Source organism: Alosa alosa, chromosome 5 (assembly GCF_017589495.1).
Source record: "Alosa alosa isolate M-15738 ecotype Scorff River chromosome 5, AALO_Geno_1.1, whole genome shotgun sequence".
Classification (NCBI taxonomy): Eukaryota; Metazoa; Chordata; class Actinopteri; order Clupeiformes; family Clupeidae; genus Alosa; species Alosa alosa.
The window spans coordinates 6865418-6891262 of record NC_063193.1 but is presented as its reverse complement, the minus strand read 5'-3'; the positions used below and the strand labels follow the sequence as shown (position 1 = coordinate 6891262).

The following is a 25845-nucleotide window of genomic DNA, read 5'->3' as shown; positions in this document are numbered from 1 at the left end:
AAGAGTAAAGGAAACAGTCTCTCCTTGATGTCATGCTCCTTGTGCTTTTACAACACCTCTCTCTCACAAGGCAGTTACAATTTAAGACAAGACACAGTCTCCAGTCATGACAGCAATGCAAACCTCAGAATTCAAGCAAAGGTGAGAGATTGTCGTAAACAGGAGTAACAACACACTAAAGGATTTCATAGCAGGTTAATGTTAGTTTTAAAAAAACAAAACATGATTGTCAATAAAGGATTAGCTAAAATTATACACACATGCTCTTGATTTGTAATGCTTGATGAAACACAGTGCACAACAGACCAAACCAGACCCCCCTCCATCCCTACCCCTTCCTCTCATTTAAGGCACACAAAGAAAACAAAGAGACAAAACTAACCCTCAACAAATCCAGACAGCGACACCTAGATGCTAGCTAAGCCCTACTATGGGATGGGATGCTTGAGCTGTTCAACGTCCTCCTTCCTGGGTCTGAACACATCTCCCTCTGGGACCAGGAGAGGAGCCAGGACCTCCTTCCTCTAGGCAGAGACAACCTGTTACAGCACTCCCACACCATTTCAGTGAGTCACTTTGGGCTAAATGCATAAATAAATAGTAATTAATCAGTCAACTCAGTTAACAACATCTAAATCTAAAAGGACTTGGTACAAATAATTTTAAATGAAAACCCAAATTAATGAAACAGTTTCAATATCAGACATACCTGTCAACATTTAGCTTTCCAAAAACGAGAGATTTTTTTTTTTTTAGGTAGGGGCAGTGTTTATACCGGATCTGTGTTTGCATATTTAATACGTTTCATACACGTGTTTCAACACTGCATTTCGGTCGTTGCTTTTACCTTAACCTTACGCATGCCAGTTATATCCACCAGCTGCCTGCCTGCAGCCTACTTCCAAAACTCCAAAGCTGCTTGCTGTCGAATTGGTTCCGAGGGCACAAGTTCAGTGTATCAACAACACTCAATAACAGTTTATGTGATGTGTTAATCAATTAAATTCCCAACAATTTCACAACAGCTAGTTCTGGAGTAGGCCATTCAACTAGCCCGCTTTGCTTACGACGAGACTCAGGCTGCGCAGTCGGCACCCGCTTCCTTATTTGGGTTTTGGGTTGCCAGGTTTTAGCCTGACAAAACGGTTGAAATTGAAACTAAGGGATCGTGTATGCGTAGGGTGTATTTCATACACAATCTGGCAACCTGAATGGATCAATTATTTTAAAATGAAGTTTGATGGCCATGCAAATTACGGGAGTTTTCCGGGAGAAATAACAAAACGTGAGGGTGCTGGGAGATGACCTTGAAATACGGGAGAAACCCGGGAAAAACGGGAGTGTTGACAGGTATGATATCAGATGATCACAGGAAGGTGTTTGACTGGGAATTTAAAGATTCTGCCATCTTCTGATTACTCACTAACATTAAATTCACGAAAGGAGCCGTTTTAAACCTTTTAGAATTGAAGAAGCATAGCTGGCTTCGCCGTGGGAGTAGGACTCTCAACTCACCGAGATGCTGTCCAGTGCTGCCTCCACAGTGCCACCACGAGCCCCGCCTTTCTCCTCGGCCGCGGCTAACAGGATGTCCCGGGCTTTATCCCAGTGGCCCATCCTGACGTGCACTGCAGCTGCATTGTAAAGCACCTGTCAATCAGGAAGAGCAACGTAATATGGGTTGAGTTGATCTCAGTGATGCCAGTAACGCGTTAGTCTATTTTGACCACTTTTTTCGGTAAAGAGTAGGCCTAATCTAACGCGCTACTATTTACAAACCAGTAATCAGATTAAAGTTACTTATCTAAGTTACTGTGTGTTACTATTTTTGTCATTTTCCTTAGTAAAAATATATATTCTTTGCTTTCTTTTTGTCTTGGGGATTAATGTCATGTAGGCTATGCTCAAGTTTCAGCATGAGGACAATTCACATGTAAAACCACGCAGCGACACAAACGTAAACAACAATGAAGGGAGAGAGAGAGATGCACATTTCATCAGTCATTACTTTGAGTTTGTGTCAGCTAAACACGACAACATTAAGGTACATTGTACGTCCTGTGCTGGCGACAAAGTGCTGTCTAGCTAGACATCCCAAGTCTCCCGAAGTTTTGGGAGTCTCCCACATATTGATAGCGGCTTCCTGACGCCCACAAATTACATAAAATCTCCCGGTACCTAGAGCGAACAAGAGCACGCAAGCCAGACCAGACTTAAAATCGCGTGTGCATATGAGTTTAACGCGCACACAACGGAGAGGGAGAGAGAGAGGAGTGGTGCTTTTGTGCCTGAAGGCCTGAAGCGCATCCAAGACAGAGAGCTGGTCATTTTTGCTAAATCAATCAATCAGTTTTCAGTGTAAGTGTGCTTATCTCTTTTCTCATAAACTTAATTAATCAGTTCAGTCAGTGCATCTAGGAACAGGAGCGTCATGGCAGAGTCAGTGCCCCTTGAAAAGGAAGATTTAAGACCCATTTCACATCAGACTACACAAAAGTATACCCAATTGTCTCATAAGATTAAAATATAATTACAGTCTTGCACACTGCACTGTTTGTAACAGCGACTTTAGCATTGCTCACAGCGGGTTAAATGATTGCAAAAGACTTGTTGAGGTGAGTTTAACAAGTGTAATTTCATTTGCATATTACTCAGGCCTATACAAGATGGCTAGTTGCCAAGGCTACATGAAAAATAATCTACAAAAAATCTACATATTTTACTATAACAATTTTATTGGTCTCTGCATTTATCCCATCCGTGAACACACATAGCACAAAGTGAACACAATGACGTAAAGCACACACTAACCCGGAGCAGTGAGCTGCCTTATTACAGCGGCGCTCGAGGAGCAGTGAGGGGTTAGGTGCCTTGCTCAAGGGCACCGTGGATGTGGGCATGGGAGAGCAGTGAGGGGTTAGGTGCCTTGCTCAAGGGCACCGTGGATGTGGGCATGGGAGAGCAGTGAGGGGTTAGGTGCCTTGCTCAAGGGCACCGTGGATGTGGGGCATGGGAGAGCAGTGAGGGGTTAGGTGCCTTGCTCAAGGGCACCGTGGATGTGGGCATGGGAGAGCAGTGAGGGGTTAGGTGCCTTGCTCAAGGGCACCGTCAATGGGGGAGAGCAGTGAGGGGGTTAGGTGCAAGGGCACCGCGTGGATGTGGGCATGGGAGAGCAGTGAGGGGTTAGGTGCCTTGCTCAAGGGCACCGTGGATGTGGGCATGGGAGAGCAGTGAGGGGTGAGGTGCCTTGCTCAAGGGCACCGTGGATGTGGATGTGGGCATGGGAGAGCAGTGAGGGGTTAGGTGCCTTGCTCAAGGGCACTGGGCACAGTGAGGGGGGAGATGTCGTGGATGTGGGCATGGGAGAGCAGTGAGGGGGATGTGAGGGGAGAGCAGTGCCTTGCTCAAGGGCACCGTGGATGTGGGCATGGGAGAGCAGTGAGGGGTGAGGTGCCTTGCTCAAGGGCACCCGTGGATGTGGGCATGGGGGGTGAGGGGGTGCCTTGAGGGGCACCGTGGGTGCCTGGCATGGGAGAGCAGTGAGGGGGAGGTGCCTTGCTCAAGGGCACCGCGGGATGGGAGAGCAGTGAGGGGTGAGGTGCCTTGCTCAAAGGGCACTGTGGATGTGGGCATGGGAGAGCAGTGAGGGGTGAGGTGCCTTGCTCAAGGGCACCGTGGATGTGGGCATGGGAGAGCAGTGCTCAACCACTTCCCCGCCTTTTTTTCCTTTTTTTCCCTTCTGGGTCGGGGATCAAACTGGTAACTCTTCGGTTACAAGCCTGAACCCCTAACCAGTAGGCCACGGCTGTCCCCAGTACCAGAGGTCCTTCGGGCAGCTTCTGAAAGGCTTGATACATTCAAATTCTTTCATGCCCAGATCTCTTTGCATATGATGCCAAATACCATAAAATGTGCCTTGCACACTACATCTCTAAATGAAGTATAAATTCTTTGACTGATAGCTATGACAACATACTAATGACCATTGCTGAGCAAGAAGGTGTGTCCATAGTTCAACACAAGAAATATAGATCCTGGAAACTAAAGGAAAAGCTGATGCAGCATTACAAAGACAGGCTTGCATTTGTTCCACATCCAAAACAGTCAGATCTGATCTGCTCAGATAGTATGACCATATTGTGCACTGAGGGAAGCTGCTAAACTCACAGAAATAACAGTAGACTGAGACTACACTTCCACAGACAAGTCAGAGTCTTTCCAAAATCCAAATATTACACAGGGCTGCAGACATATTGAGGAAAAGCACGGCTCAGGTAGAGCATGACAGTGAGTATTATGTCAGCAGTGACTGTCTATTATGTTTCCAATGCAGCAAGTTTGTACCCAACATCCTGTATGACTTTGTGAACTGTTGTGTTGATTAACATGCCCACAGAAATTACCAAACATGTGATGATGACCCAGCTTCAAAGGAGAATCTGTGTGTTATCGCAATTTGTCATGATCTCATTGAACAGAGCTGTCACATCCATACGCCAATCACACTGGGACTTCCCATTTTGATACATCATGAGTTTGGTAGTAAGACAGTCATCAATGAGCTCAGTGCAATGGGACACATCTGTTGCAGCAGACCAGATATCCAGGCCCGTCGCTAGAAGGCAAGCAAACCAAGCAATTGCTTGGGGCCCCGAGCTGGCCAGGGGCCCCAAGACAACGACTGGTTAAGAATAAAATGCAACGACAAACTGTGAGCGCCCCTTTGATAGTCAATGCAGTAAAGTGCAACGACACTGTTACCGGCAATACCGGGATCCCCCTCAAGGGGGCCCCTCTCAGTAGTTGCTGACAGCAGCCAGCCAGCCAAGTTTGTGATCTCTGCTGCCAGGAAAATATAAAACCTCGCAGTCATAATGAAGCGGAGTTATGCGTCCGGAAGCCAGAAAAGAAAGAAGAGAAAGGAAGAGGATGACAAGAAAAAACAAGATAGTGGTAAGTGATAAATTACACTGGATAAAATAGCTCTACTTGTCTTGTACAAATGGTGTAATGTCGCAGGAGGAAGGCTAGCCTAGCAAAAACATTTTTTATGTTAACTACCTGCCTGACGGCCCATGCTGCTTGTAACAAAATAAAACAGTTAGCGCAACTTTTTTTTTCCGGATGGACGAAATATGGTTACCAGAGGTGAAAAAAGTACGAAAATATTGTACTCAAGTAAAAGTACCAATACCTTGATGAAATATTACTCAAGTACAAGTTAAAATACCGATCTGAAAATGTACTCAAGTAAAAGTAAAAAGTAGTTCATTTAAAATGTACTTTAAGTAAAAAGTTACTTAGTTACTTTTTTTTTTGGGGGATACCAGAACAACCAGTTTTACCAAAGACTTTCTAATGAGGAGATACAGCACTCAAAAAAATCCTCCATAGTAATGCATGGGGTTAGTTTGTAACGCCAATATGGCAGTTGTCTACACATCATATGTCTACACATATCACAACCCTTTCAAGGACAAAACGCGTCGACATGTGAATAAATTGAGCCAATCATGTGGTGTGTTGTAAAATACATTGAGCCAATCATGTGGTGTGCTGTGAAGACATCGTGCCAATCATCTGTTGTGATCTCGCTGCTGGAGCAAGATTGGTGTCATGAAGCCTTACACACACGCATTTCTGCTGAAATAGATGCACGATAAGTGCCCAAAAAGTGTTGCAATATGGCCGAAAGGGAGGTAGGTACTTGCCTGAAAAGGACGTTGAGAAATGGAGATCTATGTGAAAAAATCACCGAGTTCTCCTTTAAGTTTGAGCAGTAGTTGATTTTCAAAGTTAGCTGCACTCATCCTTGGGTCACTTTGCAGTGAACAGTAATCCAGCACAACTGAAAAGCCCCTCACAGGCAGCTGAGGCAGGCAGGCCAATATTGAGTTGCAGAGAGTTTTTTTTTATTTGGAAACGAGCAGAAGGTTCAGCAGATTAAAGGGCCAGACTGGGGAGAAAGTGGGAAGTATAGGGCCCCAATGGAGGAGAAGGCCCGTGAAAAGTGGAATACAGGGGGCACAACATTTTCACCAGGCATTAGTAATAACTCAGGTAATCCACACATAAAAAATCCAAACAACTCCATAAGTAGAGTCATGTAATGAAGTGGAATAACACAGGGGAAAAGTATTAAACACGCTAAGAAAAAAGCACTAAGGCAAGGGAAAGGGAAGGAACGAGCTGGAATCTGTATAGAGAGTAGTTATCCTTTCTATCTGTGCAAATTAATATAAGCTTGGTTAGTAGCCTACATATTGATGGGCTATAAAAGGTTTTTCATTACCAAGGTGTCACACAAGAAACATTTCATGATGGATAAAAAGCAAAAAGCTCTCCCAAGACCTTTGCAACCTTATTGTTGCAAAACATATCAATGAAACTGGTTACAGATGCATTTCAAAACATCCGAATCTTCCAGTAAGCAGCATGGGAGCCATTATCTGCAAGTGGAAGAAACATCACTGCATCATCAACCGGCCATGCACAGGATCTCCTTATTTCTGACCAGGGAGTCAGAAGGATAGTCAATTCCAAGAGCCAAGGACCACTCGGAGAAAGCTCCAGAAAGACTTGAAGGCAGCCAGTTCAATTAAATAGTTCTGGAAGTAACTAAAGATCAGGATTCACAAGAGGGACCCCTGGAATCTGTTTAGAACAATGGGCCAAAATCAGACCTGATACTCAAGACCAATAAGTTTTGTCATACAGGAAATGTCTTGAAGCTGCCTTTACAAACAAAGGCTTTTCCACAAAGTATTGAAGAAATTTCAGTAGGCACGTTCAATACTTTTTTCCTGTGTCATTCCACTTTAATACACAAAACTCTTATGTTTGGATTTTTTTATATGTGTGTTAATATAATGTTTGGTGAAAATTTCGAATAGACTCACTGGAAGTTTGGGCTAATTACTGAAAAAAAAAATAAGCGTTCAATACTTATTTCCACCATATATTTATTTTACCTGAATATTTTAACTTCCAAATTAAATGTCAAAATGAATGTCAGACGAAATTTAAAGTCTGACTGGATTTTGTATACAAAACATAGTGAAAACTGTGTAAGGTCACCCTCACTCTCCCTTGCTAAAGAGCTAAATGGTTTAGTCCGCCTGCACGATTCATAAGGTAGTCTATCTTTTGTTTATTTAGTTGAGAATGAAGAACATTCATGTCTAGCAGTATTCATGCATGCCAGCTGTTTACTGTCTTTAAAGCACGGGGTGCGTCTGTCTAATTCTCAAACAGCAGAATGCTTAAATGCTATGTTAAGATACAAGTAGGCCTGGGTCCATGTATAACATTAGCTTGGGATGTTTTTACAGTAAGCATTGGTAGTTGTGAAAGCAGCTGCATCCCTTCTACATGTAAATATCAAAATATGAAAATGCTAACATATCTTTTCTTTCTCCCTCAAGGTGCTTTGCTTAAATTTCTCAGCCCTCAGGCTCTTCCTAAGGATACCTCCACTGATGAAGGTAGAGTGAATTTCTCTCGCTGAGCTGTTAATGACCATTTCCAATATGCTAACAGTGAAATGGTCAAACGTACTTCACAGGTAATCTCAGATTCTTTTTTCAATTATTTTCCCAGGTACACCATCAACTTCATCCTTCATGAGGAAGAAGCTGACATTGGATTTTATAGTATGGTGGTGTTTTTGCAAATGTTCAAAATGTTCAAAACTAAGGCTAAGCATATATATGCAACAGCAGTATTTGCACTGTCAACATTTTTTTCATTTATATAAAGTGTGGGTGAATTTAAACTGTATGGCTATGCTGTGGTTCCTGTAGGCTTTGCGTGCGGTGGGTGGGTGGGGGCCTCCATGTCCATTTTGCTTGGGGCCCCCAAATTCCTTAAAACGGCCCTGCAGATATCAAGGACAGAGAGTGGTGTCTACATCCCAACTGGCCCCACTGGAGTTGCTGAACATGGAATTTTTGATGCAGCTATCAACAACTTTGACCAAAATGAAGACACCCTGGATGTGAAGCGTAAAAGAATGGACAAAATGTAACTGTAAAGTTTATCTCCATTCATATCAAACGTGTTTAAGGTGGTGAGAGACCTCTGAACCTGAGGGAACCTGTCCTAGGCATTTATCTGCTGTGGAGACTTGGCCTCTTCAGAACACAACAGGCGTCATAGCATGAGTTGTACACTTCCCATCCAGGGAGTCTTCATTTTGGTAAAAGTTGTCGATGGCTGCATCAACAATTCCTTGTTCAGCAACTCAAGTGAGAACAGTTGGGATGTAGACACCACTGTCCTTGATCTATATTTCTTGTGTTGACACACCTTCTTGCTCAGCAATGGTCTTTAGTATGTTCTCATAGCTATCAGTCAAAGAGTTGAGAGTCCTCACTTTCATACCTTTGAACAATACTGTTTTATCAATGTCTTCAGTGAGTTTAATAAAGGCTTTGTTATCATGGATGGATTATGAACTTTCGGGCCCCTGGGCCCAGATGTATTAAGGGCCCCCCACTAATTGTCGCATATGTGGGAGGGGGGGGGTTGGGGATCCTCCCCCAATACATTTTTAATTTGTTTGATGTGATTTCCTGTATTCTGGTGCATTTTGGGGATGGCCAGTACTAAATTCAATCAGATTCATACCCTACATCCTGATTTGTTTATATAGAGGCAATGATTCCATGCAAAGGCTTGGGCTTTAGGGCCCCCTGACCCCTTGGCCCCCTGGGCCTGGGCCCGGTTGGCCCGTGCAGTAATCCATCCCTGTTTGTTATAGATATTGGTCTGCTTTTTTTATTCTTTTCTATGGCTTCTGCTATATTTCATTTAGAGATGTAGTGTACAAGGCCTTTTATGGTATTTGGTATCATATGCAAAGAGATCTGATCAGATGCAAAGAGATTGACCCCTTGGGGATCAATAAAGTATCTATCTATCTATCTATCTATCTATCTATCTGGGCATGCAAGAATTCGAAGATGTACATCTTCATCAAGCCTTTCAGAAGCTGCCTGAAGGACCTTGTCTCTGGTACTTGCGACTGTTCCAGTTGAAATTGCTGTCAGAGGTTCTGGTTTAGAGCTGGCCTTCCCACAAATGAAACAATCTCTCCGTATTTGAAATGATGTTTTATCAGCCCTACTCAGCCTTCTTGGTGCAGATGTGCTCTCACTCTCAACATTTGCAACTTGCTGCTGCTCACTGATTTTTGTCTAACTGCAGTAGTTCGCTATACATGATACATGATATGAAACTTTGATTTTGGAGGAAAGGATTTGGAGGACATCACCATCTCTCTCTCTGCTGAGCAAGGGTAAGTATACGTTGGAGTGGGGTTTTGGACATGGGGATCTTTTTTCTTGCCCTTAAAAATGTTTCCCACAAGCTTTGGATCCTCCATAATTCAAGAGACTAGTGAAAAGGGAAATTTTCATTGAAATGCAAATCAAGTTGAATTACACGCAACATTAGTCAGAGGGCTAAGTACTTTCTCAGCTGGTGAAAGTAGTTTCTACAACTAACTGTTTAGCTACTTAGGGGTGAAGTAAGCAGTGTAGGCTCTACTGTCCACTGCTGGTCTATTAACCTGATTCAATTGGATTCATATGTGTTTCATATGAAATGTATCATTATTAAATGTAAATATAGATCAGCACTTACCTTGCAGTAACAATGAATTTGTCAACATTCTTCTCACCACTGATAATGTGATTTGGACTTGAGACTGTATTTTGCCAGTGTTCTGTTTTCTTTCATTTTGGACACCTCATACATTGAGTGACAGAACACCCTCATTTGTCATACTATATTTACATATTTGGTACTGTTGGATTTAGTACAACCCCACCTTTCCAACAAGCCATCATATGTGTTTCTATGATAATCCCTGGTAAAGCAGCCACAAAGTAAATGAAAACATTCTGCATAGATATTCATTTTTTGCATGTCCGCTTATTTTAGGTATGTGTTTACATGTCTCTATTCATTCCATACATCAAGATATTCACATCCAGTCTTTTCTAGTAGGTAAAGCAACTTCCCGGCTATAAACATGGCAAGTTTCAAAGTTCTCAGAGCTTGTGTGATTGATCTGCACTAGTTTATATGCCTTAACTCCCATACGGACAGGCTATATTTTAGTCCTTTTTTGGTTTTGGGGTGTATAACAATATCTGTTAATTTAACAATCTTAGCAGTAAAATATTTTTAGCCAAGAATCCATTTCATATATGGGAGACCTTAGAGATGAGGAAAAACATTGTTGCTTTTAGTTCTACCTCCGGTAGGGGTATCTCAAAAATGTGTGGTCATTGTCACTAGCCTATAACTTAATATATGGGTTACACATATGGACGTTTCAAGCTTTTCAAAAGTGCATGTGTTTGTCGTGTCGGGGGGTTCCCCAGGAGGTTTTTAGAAATTTTGTCTACTTAACACACCATTCTAACGCAGATTGGGAGGGACAGAAATACTTTTAGCCTACAGAACAAGCAGCTGGCTCATGTGACGTGAACATTGGCTACCTTATGCATTATCACTACACTGCCCAACATGGAGACATATCTCACGTTAACAATCAGAAAACATAACATAGGATATTATTTGTGCGAATGGGTTAGCACAAACTTAGCTTTTGGTGAACGGAGATGCAGATGGTTACATGCAGCTATTCCGACATGCCGCTACTTAGACATTGGCGTCTAATTGTCGAAGTGGCGGCATTAACATTAATTTTCAAGCGTTCCACTACTGCGAAAAAATTTTTTCTCCATTGTCGGAGTAGCGACACTTGACCTTTTTTTTCAAACGTCCTGCCATTCCGACACAAGGTCATTAACAGTGGCGTAGCCAGGATTTTTCAACGGAGTGGACTTTTGCAAAGTAGACCTAGGGTGGGCCTTTTTTTTATTCCAATATGGGCAGTATAGCCTAGGCCTACAGTAATCGTCCCAACTTTAAACAACACATGATTTCATCACAGCTCAGACGATTCATGGCAAAAAAAACAATAAAAGGCTACATTGATAAATAGCAGGGGCAACAACAGGATTGGATTCTTTAATAGTGTAACGAACTGAGCCTAGCTGACTTATGACTGTGCTCCCATGATGCTGTTCAGGTGATGTGTTATGTTAAATGTTAATGTTAATCATGCAAGTTACCAATGTTGTGCGTCCTGTCTGTCGTGTTTATGTTTATAGTTGATTACAGTGTTCATAACCGGGTCTAACTAGTGTGTGTTGTAGATACAGCCTCATATAGATGTTTAGTGCTGGAGCATAAGGGCCAGGTCTGGCCCGGAATTATGTGATGGTGTGTTTTGGTGCTTAACCAATAAAACCATTCTGAGACAACTTTGCAGTTTGTTACATTGGAGTCAGAAGTGGGATGTCGACCCCTACTGGACGGGAGGAGAAAGCTGCAACCGATATCCCGGCGATGATGAGTTTCCTGCCAAGGCGACTCTACGACAGCGCGCTCACCCATGGCCACCTACTGAGCCCAGCAGACGGAGCCAGCCTGCAGCGTGACCGTAACGAAGAAGCCCGCCCCAGGCCACAGGAGGAGACGAACCGGGCTGATGGCAGCATCCCGCCACTGGAACCCGCTCCACACGGGAGAGAGGGAAATCGGCCGGTCCCTGGTGCGACGGCGGCAGAAGGGCGCTCCAACGCCAAATTGCCCCGCTACAATGGTGAGAGGCCGCTGGCGACATACCTGGTGCAGGTCCGTCTGGCAGCCGAGCTGAATGGCTGGTCGGCGGGGAGAATGGGCGTACAGGTGGCGTTGGCCCTGGAGGGGTAAGCGCTACAAGTATTAGAAGACCTGCCACAGGCAGAGCAAGCAACCTGGACCGCAATCGAAGCCGCTCTGCAATGACGATTCGGCCAGAGAATCTTCACCAGCGATGCTCGAGAACAACTCGCCCAGACGGGCAATAAGGGCTGCTAGACTGGGCAAGTTCATGGGCTGACTTGCAGCTGTATGTCCTGGGCGGGGCTACCCAACGCACAGCCAGAGTCTACATGAAGAGATGGCACTGGAAGCCGTTTGTCGCGAGGCATCCATCCCGAGCAGCTGAGAGAACACCTTTCCTGAGCGCCCCAGCTCGCTAGTCGCGGGCGCTGGCGAGGCTGAACGGTGGGGAAAACCTCTTCCACACAACGAGTCGAGGCATTGCGTGATGTCAGACATCGATGGAGGAAGACGGGAGGAGTTGAGACGACGCCGCAGACCACAGCACAGCCACCACAAAGCCACCCACGGGAAGTGGGAAGAGGCCGCCAGCGGAGACGGATGCTACCGGTGTGGTGAGCCGGGCACATCGTGAGGTACTGTCCCGCCCCAGCACCCCTCACGCGTGCGCCCCAGTCAACCTAGAGGGAGGTGGCACGGCGGGAGGGATGCCACCTTCAAGTTTCACTACCTTCCTGGCTATGGGACTGCATACGGCTGAGCCGGCTCGGCCAAACAAGAGGACTCTATGTGGACTGCACGCGCTAGGACGGACTTCACAGCCTTTGATCGACACGTGGGTGTCGCCTTGATCGATACTGGCTCCACCATCTCGCTAGTGCGCCCGGTCTCTTACCCGCACGCTGGTAGCTGGGTGACCCAGAGGCTGGGAAGAGACAAAAACATCGTATCACCACAGTTACCGAGAGCGAAGGAACTGTTTGGACAAAAGTGGTGTGTGTGTGCATCAACGGTGAGACAGCGAGCCGCCAGCTTTGGTTGGCTAGCATTCAGGAAGATTGCATTCTTGGCCTGGACGTGCTAGAGAAATGGGGGCTGTGGTGGACATTTCCCGTTCATACTACAACTTAGGGGACGAGCAGCGAGTGTTGCACACAACGCGGGAAGACAGAGCACGAAAAGCGGAGAGCTGGCGACGAAGAACCCGCCAACTTCGCTCCACACAAGCCTGCAGAAAGCAAACTCCCAAAAGAGTGCTCGCCATCCAAGACTCCGCCCTCCCCACACAAGCCCTTGAAAACTCAAACCCTTGAAAACAACAGGTCTCATCCAGGGTCCGCTTGCTGAGTCTCCGCCCCTCCCCACACAAGCCCGCGAAACTCAAGCCTCGAAAACAACAGGTCTCATCCAGGTCCGCTTGGGCCTACAGGGCTGCGCCAGCTGTACTCGTCCGGAAGAAGGACAGCTCGTGGCGGTTCTGTGTTGACTACAGGCGCCTCAACCAGGTAACCCGGAAAGACTCCTACCCGCTCCCCTGCATTGACGATGCGCTGGACAGCATTGCCGGCTCCTGCTGGTTTAGCTAGCTGGACTTGCGCAGTGGCTACTGGCAGATTGAGCTAGCCCCGAAGCTTCGGCCAAGACAGCGCTCACCATCGGGCAAGGGCTGTGGCAGATCCGGGTACTTCCATTCGGCCTATGCAACGGGCCAGCGAACTTCGAGCGGCTGATGGAGCGTGTCCTGGCGGGCATTCCACGAACATGCTGCGTGGTTTACCTGGACAACATCCTGTGTCATGCAACAGACTTCAATGGTGCCATAGGACATCTGGAGAAGGTGTTCGACGCCATACGAGGTGCTGGGCTCAAACTGCACCCGAAAAAGTCCCACCTGTTACGGAGGCAAACCGGGTTCCTGGGCCATGTCGTGGGGGCTGCCGGAGTGGCCACCGACCCAGCTAAGGTGGAGATGGTGAGACGTTGGCCTGTTCCACGCGACGGTGCTGAGCTGCGGAGCTTCCTGGGCCTGGCGTCATATTACCGGCACCTCATTCGGGACTTTGCTACAGTCGCCAGCCCGCTGCATCGATTGACGCACAAAGGCCAGCTCTTCGAGTGGACACAGGAGTGCGACGCGGCATTCCGGCGGCTGCGGAGGGCTTATGTGAGGCCCCAGTGCTCGCTTTCCCTGACCCTCGACTGCCGTTTATCCTGGACACCGACGCCAGCGATGTGGGCGTCGGCGCCGTCCTCTAACAAGCAGGCGAGCAGGGCGAGCAAGTGGTCACATACTTCAGCCGCTCACTGGACCAAGTTGAGAAGAATTACTGCGTGACCCGCAGAGAACTGTTGGCTGTGGTGGTGGCAGTGCGCCATTTCCGAACCTACCTCTACGGCAAACGGTTCCTGCTGAGAACGGACCACGCGTCGCTCACCTGGCTGCTGAACTTCAAAGAACCAGAGGGCCAGCTGGGTCGCCGGTTGGAGGCGCTCCAGGACATGGAGACGACATGGAGATTCGACACCGGGCGGGTTGCCTTCACGGCAACGCGGACGCCCTGTCCAGGCGTCCGTGTGCAGCAGACCAGTGCCAACACTGCCACCGGAGGGAGGAGAGGAGCCTGGCCGCGGCCCAACTGGAGCCCGCTCTTCAGCTACAGGCTGCATCACCGCTGGCAGAGAGAGAGAGTCGCTGATTTCAACGCTCGCCAGCATCGTGACAACGAGAGTCAACGCCGCCAACAGCACGCCAGTGAGGGAGCCAACGCCGTCAGCAGCACGCCAGCCCGAGACTCCATCTTCGCCAGCGCTTCGCCATCAAAGAAAACCACCGCCGCCAGCTTCACGCCAGCGAGAGTCAACGCCACGCCAGCAGCACCAGGGGAGGTCGTCGCCGCCTTCCGCTACCAGCTACAGTGATCGAGGGACGGAGACAGCGCAGCCTAACGCCACAACACAGCACTGCAGAGCGGCAGCTGGGGCCGCGGGACGCCAAGAGTCGCCCGGTGGGCGATGATGTCAAGGAAGGGGAGATCCGGAAGGCGCAATCGGGGACACCACGCCGGTCGAAAGTGTGGTCATGGATCGAAGACGGTCAGCAACCGCCATGGACTGACGTATCAGCACTCGATCCAGAGACCAAAGTGATTTATTCACAGTGGCCAGGATTAGTAGCCCGTCAAGGACTGTTGTATAGACACTGGCGAGCTCCCGATAGACAATCTGACATTTTCCAGTTGCTGGTTCCTGCTGGATTACGAGCCTGTGTACTGGAACATGTGCATGGGGCAGTGGGGCGGCTCATTTCGCATTGCAACGACTCTTTTTCACGCTGAGAAGCCACTTCTATTGGCGGGATGCATCCCGGCTGGACGTTGAACTGCATGTTCACTGCTGTGACGCCTGCACAGCGAAGAAGGGCCCCTCGTCAAGGTGAAAAACAAATCCACAACAAAAGCCATGCTTTCACTTCTGAAATAACATATGTTCTGCACGCATAGCCTACTATAAAATGCAATTAGGTCGCAAAGACAGTCCGAAACATTGCAAGCTCTGTATGGAGTTGTTTGAGTAGGCTAGGCTAGCCTACCTGAGTCAGTCGGATCAGCCCGGGCGGGCGGTTACGCGATGTTGTTATGAGTGCGAAGTCAGCGAATCAGCCGGCTACGTTGTCATGAGTGGATCTTTATAGGAGCCAGTAACTCCTCGTCAAGGTGAAAAGCAAATCCACAACAAAAGCCATGCTTTCACTTCTGAAATAACATATGTTCTGCACGCATAGCCTACTTTAAAATGCAATTAGGTCGCGAAGACGGTCCGAAACATTGCAAGCTCTGTATGGAGAGTAGGCTAGCCTACCTGAGTCAGTCGGATCAGCCAGGCGGGCCGGTTACTGTTGTTATGAGTGCGAAGTCAGCGAATCAGCCTGCTACGTTGTCATGAGTGGATCTTTAGAGGAGCCGAGTAACTCCTCGTCAGGTTAAAAGAAAATCTACAACAAAAGCCATGCTTTCACTTCTGAAATAACATATATTCTGCAACGATAGCCTACTTTAAAATGCAATTAGGTCGTGAAGACAGTCCGAAACATTGCAAGCTCTGTATGGAGTTGCTTGAGTAGGCTAGCCTACCTGGGTCATTTGGATCAGCCAGGCGGACCGTTACGTTATGTTGTTATGAATGCTAATCAGTCAATCAGCCCGGCTACATTGTCATGAGTGGATCTGTAGGCGAGCGAGTAGCCTAGTTTCTACTTTCTCGTGTCAAGGTGATAATAATAATAGGCCCAATGAGAATAGTAGTAGTAGTAGTAGTAGTAATAATAATAATAATAATAATAACAATAATAATAATTTATTCACTGTCATCATCATTTCTACGTTCCTGTTTACATTGTCTACATTGAAAGTCAATTGCTTAGGCTAGGTTAAGACAATAAATAAACAGTCTGGCTCAAACTGCTTTCTTTCCCGTGAGTGGTTTTGATGCTATTATATTAGACTATTTTATATTATATTATATTATATTATATTATATTATATTATATTATGTTAGGCTACCTAACAGTATAGCTATGATTAATAATAATATTAGCTGCCTAGTATTAGCAGCCTATAATACTTATTAGAATAGATTCCTACTATTAGTATATAGTAGTGGTAATAAACATTGTAGCAGAGTAGCATTAGACCTAGGCAAACTTTTCTATTGTTAACAAAACAACAACAAATAATTAATTATTATAATATAGGCTACCCTCTCTGTCAATAAGATCAAAGTTTCTGAACATGAGCACCAAAAAGATGAACAATGTGTGGATGCACTTTGACCAGGAGAGCAAAAATCTAAAGGCTAAATGCAAGTACTGCAAAAACCTGGTTTCAAATCATGGAGGATCCACATCCAACATGAGAAGGCACTTAACGAAATGAAGCACCCCATTGCCCCATCCTTGGGTCTTGGACTACTCTTCTGACTATCCTTCTAACTCCCTGATCAGGAATCTTGCAAGGTGCTCCTGTGCGTGGCCGGTTGATGATGCAGTGTTCCTTCCACTTGCAGATAATGACCCCAATGCTGCTTACTGGAAGATTCTTAAGTTTTGAAATCTGTATCTGCATCTGTAATCAGTTCCATTGATATGTTTTGCAACAATAAGGTTGCGATGGTCTTGGGAGAGCTCTTTGCTTTTACCCATCATGAAATGTTTCTTGTGTGACACCTTGGTAACAAAAAAACTTTTATAGCCCATCATTATGTACTAACCCATCTTATTTTAATTTGCCCACATAGGAGGGATAATTACTCTCTAACTACTTACAGATTCCTTGCCTTGGTGTACTGCTTTTTCTTAGCGTGTTCAATACTCTTTTCTTCTGTCATTCCACTTTATTACACATAACTCTGCTTATGGACTTAAATGTTTGGATTTTTGTATAGTCGATTACCTGAGTCAATACTAATGTCATGTGGATAGCCTCACCAGAAGTACACTTACTGAAAAAAAATGTTGACACATTCAATAATTATTCCCCCTGCTGTATGTATTGGCCACTGTAGACAGCACAGTCTCCTTTGACAGCTGAATTTGAAACATGGCATAACTTCACTAGCCAAGAATGCTGGTTGTGTGCATCTTATCTAGTCTAAGGCAGGTGGATTTGTCGCTATTGTGCTATTGCAGCATTTCTCATAATAACTGAAGGAGCCTTTGTTGAGAGATAGCACAGCGGGGGAATCAGGACTGTGGAAAAACGACATGTCTAAAAGTACGCTAAATCACAGGTCACTCCTGACAATGGGTTTGAAAATATCTACCAAAAGTACAAAATGCACTGATAGTAGTGTTAACACAGGTCATCCTTTCAAAAGAACTGTTGGTTACTTTGCAAAAAACCTTTCCAAAATGGATTCGTGCTTTCCTTCTGCAAAGAAACCTAACATTCACAGAGAAACTTAAATTTCCAGGTGTGAAATTGATACCCTTGTGGGGTTACTGTACCTGCCAACTGTAGAGTTTATAGCACAGCCCCAGCTGTCGATAGTCAATGACGGCGTTCTCTCTCATTTGCTTCTTGGCCCATATGCAGTCAGCGAGAGCTTCCTCGGGTCTGACAGACAGATGGAGCGGGAGAGTGAATGAATTAGGAAACGTGTGAGAGAAAAGGAACCAGAGGTATAAAATCTACCAAAAACCAGAAGTATATAAAGTCTAGACAGAACTCTCAATACATGAGTGAGTGCATTAGTGGTGATACGCTCTGTACATAGCGATGAAGGAGGAGACCTGATTTAGTTATAATAACAGCCACACAGCAGGCCCTACCTATTAGCCAGCAAAAGGACTCCAGCCCTTTGGAAAAAACCAACAGCAAGCCTCTCATCCTTGGCAATGGTTTGGTCTAAAGCCTAGGGACACAAAAAAGAGAGCAATGGACAACTGGAAGTTGTAGACACCTGTCGTAGGTATGGAGTCTAGGGCCAATCTCAATTCTCTATTTTATCCCTTCCCCTTAGTTTTGCGCGTGCACGTGAGACGAAGGGCTATCTCAATTCTCATTTCGATCGAGGGGTAGGGATAAGGGCAAGGGGTAGATACCTCTTAAAACCAAGCAAGTTCGGGAGCTTACTTGAAACCGAGGGGTAAGAGAAATACTCAACATACACCGCTCACACACAAAAACAAGCACACCGAGAGATTCATTGACATGAAATGTTGGCATTAATAAGAATTATAAAATTAAAATGGTAATTGTTTTATGTTGCATTCAATCTTGTGACCATATATTGAAGGTCCTGTTCTTCATGCGGAAGTTTTCAAAAATCGCTGTTTTGTGAATGTTAACAGCACATCATTATTTGCGCGAATGTCTCACATTTTACATATTTCCATGTCTGATATAGCCTACCCCGCGAATTGGCAGCATATACCATGTCAGAAATGTAAAGTCCAACAGCAGCTAAATTCGCTGAACTTTTTTCCCACTCGTCTGATATGAATGCTGCATAGGCCTACTGCTGCCGACTCCTCGCATAGGCTATTACAGGTACTGTAGCGATTGCTTCTGATGTCAAGTAACAACCATTTGGATATTATTGTAAAATATCGAAGGAGTTGTGGGATGTTTACATAGCAAACTGCATGTTTATTTTGTCCCCCATCCCTGTTTCATTCACCCGGACCAGGAGGTAGGCTGCGAACGAACATAGACACGTTCTGCTGTTGTTGAAATAATTCCTGAACGGTTTTATTCCGAGCTGAAAATGCAATGATAGCCTATTTGACAGAAGACAGGTTGCTAGTGACAAAACATTAGCTTTCAGTGTGGTACGATCTCTGTAAATTACGTTAATTCAAATGTTTCAATCATTCCGCTCTCCCTTATGGTTGGCTAGTGGTATCTCATTTCCAAGGGGACTATTCTTCACCCCTATGTCTTGCCACTCGGTTTCGAGGGACAAGGGATAGGGGAAGGGGAAGGGGTAAAACAGAGAATTGAGATTGGCCCTAAGACGTATTTGCTTTTGGTAACTTACCTGGATGGCTGGCTGCAGCTGACCAAGGGCTAAATGTGCGGCTGCGGTCGCAAACAGGGTGCGGGCGGTGGGCTTATTGATGTCATCGAGCTTGGCGAGCGCGCCCTGCCAGTCTCGTGCATCCACGGCCTTCACGGCCTCGTCCCAGAATCGCAGTAGCTCTGTGTCTGACATGGCCCTGTGGTACAGTCACACACAGCTCAGGCAAGAGATTCATTATGAAATGGGTGAAATGCACATGGTGCGCTCAAAAATCCTTGTTTCCACCCTCTCTGGTGAAATTTCACCAACTTAAGATTCTGATACTATCCTAGCAACATTCTGGACACTGTCCCCTAGCAAAATCCTGGATACCATCCTCCCAAAATCTTGGATGTTGCTAGGATGGGATCAGAATCATAAGTTGGTAAAACTTCACAATATGAAGGGTTTTCTCAGATCGCATCAGAAATAGTTCATTAATCTTCAAGCACAGGGCTTAGTATGATTGCCAGTGAATCAAATAAAAAAAAATAAAAAAAAAACAACACCAGTGAGTTCTACAGATAACATCTGACAAGTGAGACAAGTTGAGCCAGTTTTGTTTGTTAGCCACCTTGTGCCAAAAGCAAAAAAGCACATCTGAAGATCTACTCACCCACACTCCCAGCACCACAATAATCTAGTCAAGTGATCTCCAACTGACAAAAGTAGGTTTTCTCTTACAGCAGAAGATACATATGAATTAACAGTGTGGGATTCTTGGTTCCCTCTGAGGTTGTGGCCCCTAAGCTTGGCAACAGGGAAATAGCACATGCATAAGTGTGTCGAATCAGCAGCCTCGGTGTTCCCGCCCACTCCAGGCTACCAGGAAGTTTACCTGACATTTCCTGCAGATAGGTGAGGGAGGAGGCAATTGCATCTGGTTGTGTGACTACGGGGACAGACACCATGAGCCGAGAATGGCAAAAACTGCACTTGAGGGTTAATGTTTGGCTCCACTGGTTATGCAGCACAATAACAAACACACACATAAACAAACACATTGTCACTCTTCCGGTTTCCTTTAATTCATTACATTAATTAGTCAAATTGTATGATAATTAAAGGAGAATTCTTGCAAATTTTTACATAGATATCCGTTTCTCAAGGTCACGAGTACTGTCAGTATGGGAAAAAAAACTGAAAACAATCGGTTCTAACTAGCTCGAAATTGCTGCAGCCAACAGCTAGAGCTACAGGCAGCTACAATGCTACACTCTGAGGGCATGTTCATGACCCCCAGAGTATAGCACTGTAGCTGCAGCAATTAGAGCTAGGTAGAACCGATTGTTTTCGGGGGTTTTTTCCTCGTACCAACAGTACTCGGTGACCTTGAAAAACAAATCTATGTGAAAAATCACCGGAATTCTCCTTTAAAGGCATCCTTAAAATGGTGGGACTACTCAAAGTAATAGTTCCATTTCCCATGAACTGATATACACATCAGGCCACAGTTCATGAAAAGACACCACACTAGGCTGTTGAACATTCAATGATTCAGATTTATTATTTTCATTCTGCACAACATTAAATCATGACAAGCGTTTCAAACGAGTGCAGTACATACAAGTGCTTTGGATTACTCAAGTATTCTGATGGATGACTGCCTTCAGATTTCCATTAAAGACTGAGTACTACGTTCACAGTCTTGTGCTTACAAACACTTGACTAAAGTCTTGGAATACATCACAAAGACAATACCTCTGTTTGAAAGGGTTGACATATTGGCAAGTGTCAATGTTTCCACATAACAGGAATCAGAACAGCTTGGATGAGATTGGCTGCTCTTGAGTTGAGATCTGTTCTAACATCTTATTTAAGTCTACAACTTCTCAGTGCTTTCCAACTATATAATCCATCAGTTAGCTTCAAATCACATTTGAAATTAAATGTGAAATGTCTGTCAGATAGTACGGTAAATAATAAAATGATGTGTGGTGTGAACCAGTGTCCAAAGTCTAAAAAAACATTTAATTTAGTATACTGTGAACTCTTTCTGTCTGGGCACCCAGTTAAATAATAGGGAGGAGAAAAGAGTCCAGATGTACTGAGCACACCTCACAGCCTTTAAAAGTGTTGGATAATGAGTCTTGTGTCTGTCCAAAACTCATGGGGATAGCAAAAAACAATCCATTTGAAATGCAACTCAAAGAATCAATGATTGTTGTCATTTTCTTGTGTGAAGCTGCTGATAAGGCAGTTATGTGTGTTTTTACACTAACACCCTTCCAAACAAGATAGCTGATAAATGATTCTTAAGGGCTGAGGAATCATAGTTTGCTATAAAGTTGGCTAGAACAGAAAGACTCACTAAGAACATAGAGAAAAGGAGATTTTGAAACAATGACATTGATTTAAAAAGAAAACAAAGTCATGATAAGATTCATCAATCAGATACCAGGCGAGTCTGGACCAGGCCTGGTAGATGCATACTCGATCCGCTCCAGCGGTTTACTTCCTGGAAGATTAAAGGAAACAGTCTTTCCTTGATGTCATGCTCCATGTGCTTTTACAACACCTCTCTCTCACAAGGCAGTTACAATTTAAGACAAGACACAGTCTCCAGTCATGACAGCAATGCAAACTTCAGAATTCAAGCAAAGGCAGGAGTTTGTCCTATATAAACAGGAGTAACACACCAGACTTCATAGCAGGTTAATGTTAGTTTAACAACACATGATTGTCAATAAATGATAAATTAAAATTATACATACACACCAAAACATTCATCACACAAAAATCTTGCAGCCAGAAAGATGATGTTCCAAACAATTTCAATACCTTATTGATAACATACACTAATAGAAATAGAATTTTGCAAAAAAGAAACTCAACATGGGAATCATTTGAAACTCCAGCCACAACACACAATTCAAGAGTCCAGTACTTGTGCAATGAATTATCCAGCATTTGTACAATCAAATCAACTCCAGATTGGACTCAAAGAGAGAAGATCGGGTCATTCATAAATCCTAATAATGTCAAACTCCTCTGTGCTCTTGACTTGTAGTGCTTGAGGAAACACAGTGCTACCAAACCCAGAGCAATAGGACAGGAAGATGCATGGAGTATTGAATACAATCAAAGAGAAAGTGTAAGAGCCAAAGTCAACGTAACACAGATTAAATGAACAGACGTGACACGGGTAAAAATAAGACTTGGTTCTAGCCAGGCATGTAGTTTCTTGGCTAACCTCTAGAGGGCACCAGACTCCTCAACAAAGTTTCTCACAACAGACTAAACCAGCACTCACCCCCAACCCTACCCCTTCCTCTCATTTAAGGCACACAAAGAAAACAAAGAGACAAAACTAACCCTCAACGGATTCAGACAGCAACACCTAGATGCTAGCAAAGCCCTACTATGGGATGGGAGTCTACTGATTATGCCTGACAGACATCTAGTGAGCTGAGGTAGGCAGAAAGAATGCTCTGCATGGAAACACAGCCCGTCAGTACCAGCTGGGAACGTGACACTTCACAACAGTGACCTCATCCCAGTCCTTATTAGTGTCATGAAGCTTGAGACCAGTCATATGAGAGCCTGCTGACAGCAAAGCACTGCCATCTGACATGACGGGCACAGAGAGTCAGTGACTGTTGCATCACAATACATAAATGAAATTGAGTATGAGGCTGCTACACATGTAGTTGGGCACTAGAGGGCACTAGAGAACTAGATAGCAATGGACTGCAGAGTGGATTTGGCCTAGATTGTCCTTGAGGCCTGCTATCTAATGCTAGTTTCTTGGGGCTGTATGCGTGTGATGTGCATTTTTATATGCATGCTACAGGGTTGCTGTTGCCTTTGAGGTGGAAGGTAAATGAACTAAGCAAGAGTGAGATGTAGCCTTGAAGTTGGAGTCTAGAGCAGCTAGTGTCTCCTCTAGTGTAGTGCACTCGTGGTAAGAGACCACCAGGGGGCATCAGGGGATGGAGCTGTGCGATTAGGGCTTCTCCTGCGGGCCCTTCAGGTGGAAGGGGGCAGAAATGAAGGGGTCTGCAGCGCCCCCGATACCCTCAGATCCCCAGGAGTGTGGGGGCACCTTGGCAGCCGAAGAGGATGCAGATGTACTCATAGACTGCAGGGACACGGCGGCCTCAAAGTGTCTGGAGTACTTGGCCAGTGCCTGGGGCCGAAAGGGCTGCTGGGCTACCTGGCCAAAGATGGCTGCTTCGTGACCCCCAGGAGGAACGGCGACCAGGTGGGGGCTGTGCTGCTGCGGCGGTGTCCTGGACTGGGGGGCCGAGTGGACGGTCCTTCTGCCGAACGGAGCCTGGAGGAAGACGTCCGGCTGTGGCTGAGTGGCGGGCTGCGGTCGTGGGAAGGGGGCCTTGGCGAACACGTCAGCCTCCTCCTCCACCACGATCACCCCCCTGCCATCCTCCTGTCCAGCCCTGAACGGGGCACTGGCGAAGGGGTCGGCCTCCTGGTCAGTCTCTCCTTGGGGTAAGGCTGGCTGGGCGGCAGTGTGGTTGGGGGCATCCATGGGCTGAGAGGGTTGCTGGGAAAAGAAGGGTGCATGTGCATCTACAGCATGCGATTGGGCAGAGCGTTGGCTGTGGTCGTCCTCTTCGTCGGAGTCTTGCAGAAGAGGCTGCGAGCCGCTGCAGTCATGGGCAATGACCTCTAGCGCACTCCCTATTACCCGCTGTTCCCTCCCTTCATCACCCTCCTTGTCGCCGTCCTCTTCCTCCTCCTCCTCACTTGAGTGAGGACAGCGATCAGGACAATCAAGGCTATCCTCCATGATAGCGGTCTCTCCACCTTCTCCAAGCACACTGTAGCCATTGCTCTCACCTTCCAAACCTGGACACAAGAGATAGACAGTAAGAGATGAGAAGAGAAGGGAAGAGAGAGAACAAGGAAATTGATACAGGGTCTCATGTCTAGAACTGAACATTTGAAGACCATGCGGCCGTCTTGTGACAGTGCCTGAATAATAGCAGTGATTTTACAGGCAGATAATAACACATAGAAAAACATCAATGGAAAACATCTAAAAAAAGCAGGAGCAACCTGCAACAAGCTAGCACATGCCAGCAACAAGAGACGTGGAAACCTCTAGGACAACAAGTACAACAAATACTCACAGCACCGCACTAAACAAATACCTACTCACAAACACACAAACAACTACATCACAAACCTTGTTTCCAAACCTTGTTGTAAAACACACACACACACACACACACACACACATTTCCCATCTTGGATTGGTTCTTACTACCCACAGGAACCCAGTGTGTGTTTATTCATGTGCGTATGTGATTAGGTGGTGTGAGATTAGCTGAGTGAATAGTTAACAGAAAACCATGGAAACAAGGTAGTGCAGGAGAGTGAGTTGGAACGACAGACACACAGAGATTAGTCTTAATACCCTCTGAAATACCAGCTGTCGAAACGTCCTCAAGCACTTGCTTTGATCGAAAACTCACATCCTAAGTTCCTTCTTATGTGAGATGGAAAACACTAGGCCTCAGGATTGGTACACATTGGTGGGACCATAGCTGGACCGCTTGGCTCGACTCCTAACAGTGTGGCTCAGGACGTGTTGACAGCTGGATAACAGCTGGGTTTGGACAGAATGGTGAGGACGCCACTCAGTCGGCAGAAGAAGCAGGGCCAGTCTTACCTTACAGAAATGCAGTGAGCTGGAGGCTCAGGAAAGGAGAAGGAATCAAGAGGCCGCCAGCCACTGCTCCCCACACCAGACAGCTGGGGGCGACTAGCGTGCCAAAAGGCAACCGAACCACATAGTGTCTGCGTGGGACTTTAGATGTTGGTCTTATCTAATGAAGGGGGAGTGTATGGCCTGCTTTAATACAACCCCCCACTGCCTCCTACAGTATGCCCCTGGTCAAAACACTGGGATGAGAGTGTTAAAATGTAGTGTCATAGTAACCTTGGAGACAAGAACTAAAGAAAACAGACAGAGAGACAGTGTGTGTATTTACATAAGTGATTTAACCAGAAGTGTTATTTTGTGAATGTCACTTGTGAGGGGAGGGATGGTTGTGTGACATAAAAAAAAAAGGACACAGTGTGATTTCCCACGGTCAACATATTAGTGTAGATCATGAAGTTAACACAGTCAGTAACACAAGGGTGTGTTAGAGGTGTGCAGCCTCTGTAGGAAAAGCTGTTAAATGGCAGAAACTCCAAAGTTGTGAAAGTGTAAGTTGTGCAATCTCAAGACACCACCAGCTAAAAGCAACAGAAGCCTGATTGAGACACTGGGTACATTCACATTTACACGTTTATTTATCATCTCTCTCCCCCCACCCCAACCCACATTGCAACTCATTTGAATCATTTCATAAAAATAGAAGATACACACTAATACATCTTTGCCTCGGCAGAGGAAATGAAGATCAGCATCTCCACACACATTTGTCATCAGACTTCATGTTCATCATCAGTAAGCATCATCAGTATTACTTAACTGTCATCGTCCATTCACACTGGGATATATGAGTTTTACACAGCAACACAAGTAAAACTATCGGCAAGGCTAGTTTACTTCGAAACAGCACACTTGGGAAAAGGGTCATTTGAAGCACTACAGTAGAATTGCATAGGTTAGCCACACTTTAAATGCAAATA

General features: G+C 45.5%; 2 protein-coding genes across 6 annotated transcripts in view; both read right to left on the bottom strand.

Annotated features, from left to right (window-relative positions):
- Positions 1–357: 357 nt before the first annotated feature.
- LOC125294383 (NADPH oxidase activator 1-like) lies at positions 358–20028 on the bottom strand. The gene is made up of 6 exons (XM_048243065.1): positions 19856–20028; positions 19219–19396; positions 18008–18090; positions 17684–17792; positions 1516–1650; positions 358–524 (listed from the first exon to the last, which is right to left on the bottom strand). The coding sequence occupies exons 1-6, from the start codon at positions 20011–20013 to the stop codon at positions 429–431; spliced, it is 759 nt and encodes a 252-aa protein (XP_048099022.1). The 5' UTR covers positions 20014–20028; the 3' UTR covers positions 358–428.
- A 692-nt stretch (positions 20029–20720) lies between these two features.
- The window catches only part of LOC125294379 (AP2-associated protein kinase 1-like), a 45765-nt gene continuing 40640 nt past the window's right edge, over positions 20721–25845 (bottom strand). For all 5 annotated transcript variants that reach the window (XM_048243055.1, XM_048243056.1, XM_048243057.1 and 2 more), the window contains one exon: positions 20721–24048. In XM_048243055.1, coding sequence (XP_048099012.1) covers positions 23186–24048 — 863 coding nt within the window. In that variant the 3' untranslated portion in view covers positions 20721–23185. The remainder of the gene's footprint in view (positions 24049–25845) is intronic.

Excerpts from the sequence above, each read along its gene's own strand:
- LOC125294383 (XM_048243065.1), bottom strand. The coding sequence starts at position 20,013 with ATGTGCTATTTCCCTGTTGCCAAGCTTAGGGGCCACAACCTCAGAGGG. Across the intron at positions 19,397-19,855 it reads TTGTGGTGCTGGGAGTGTGG|GGCCATGTCAGACACAGAGC; the intron begins GTGAGTAGATCT and ends ACTGTACCACAG. Across the intron at positions 525-1,515 it reads CAGCACTGGACAGCATCTCG|AGGAAGGAGGTCCTGGCTCC; the intron begins GTGAGTTGAGAG and ends GTCTCTGCCTAG.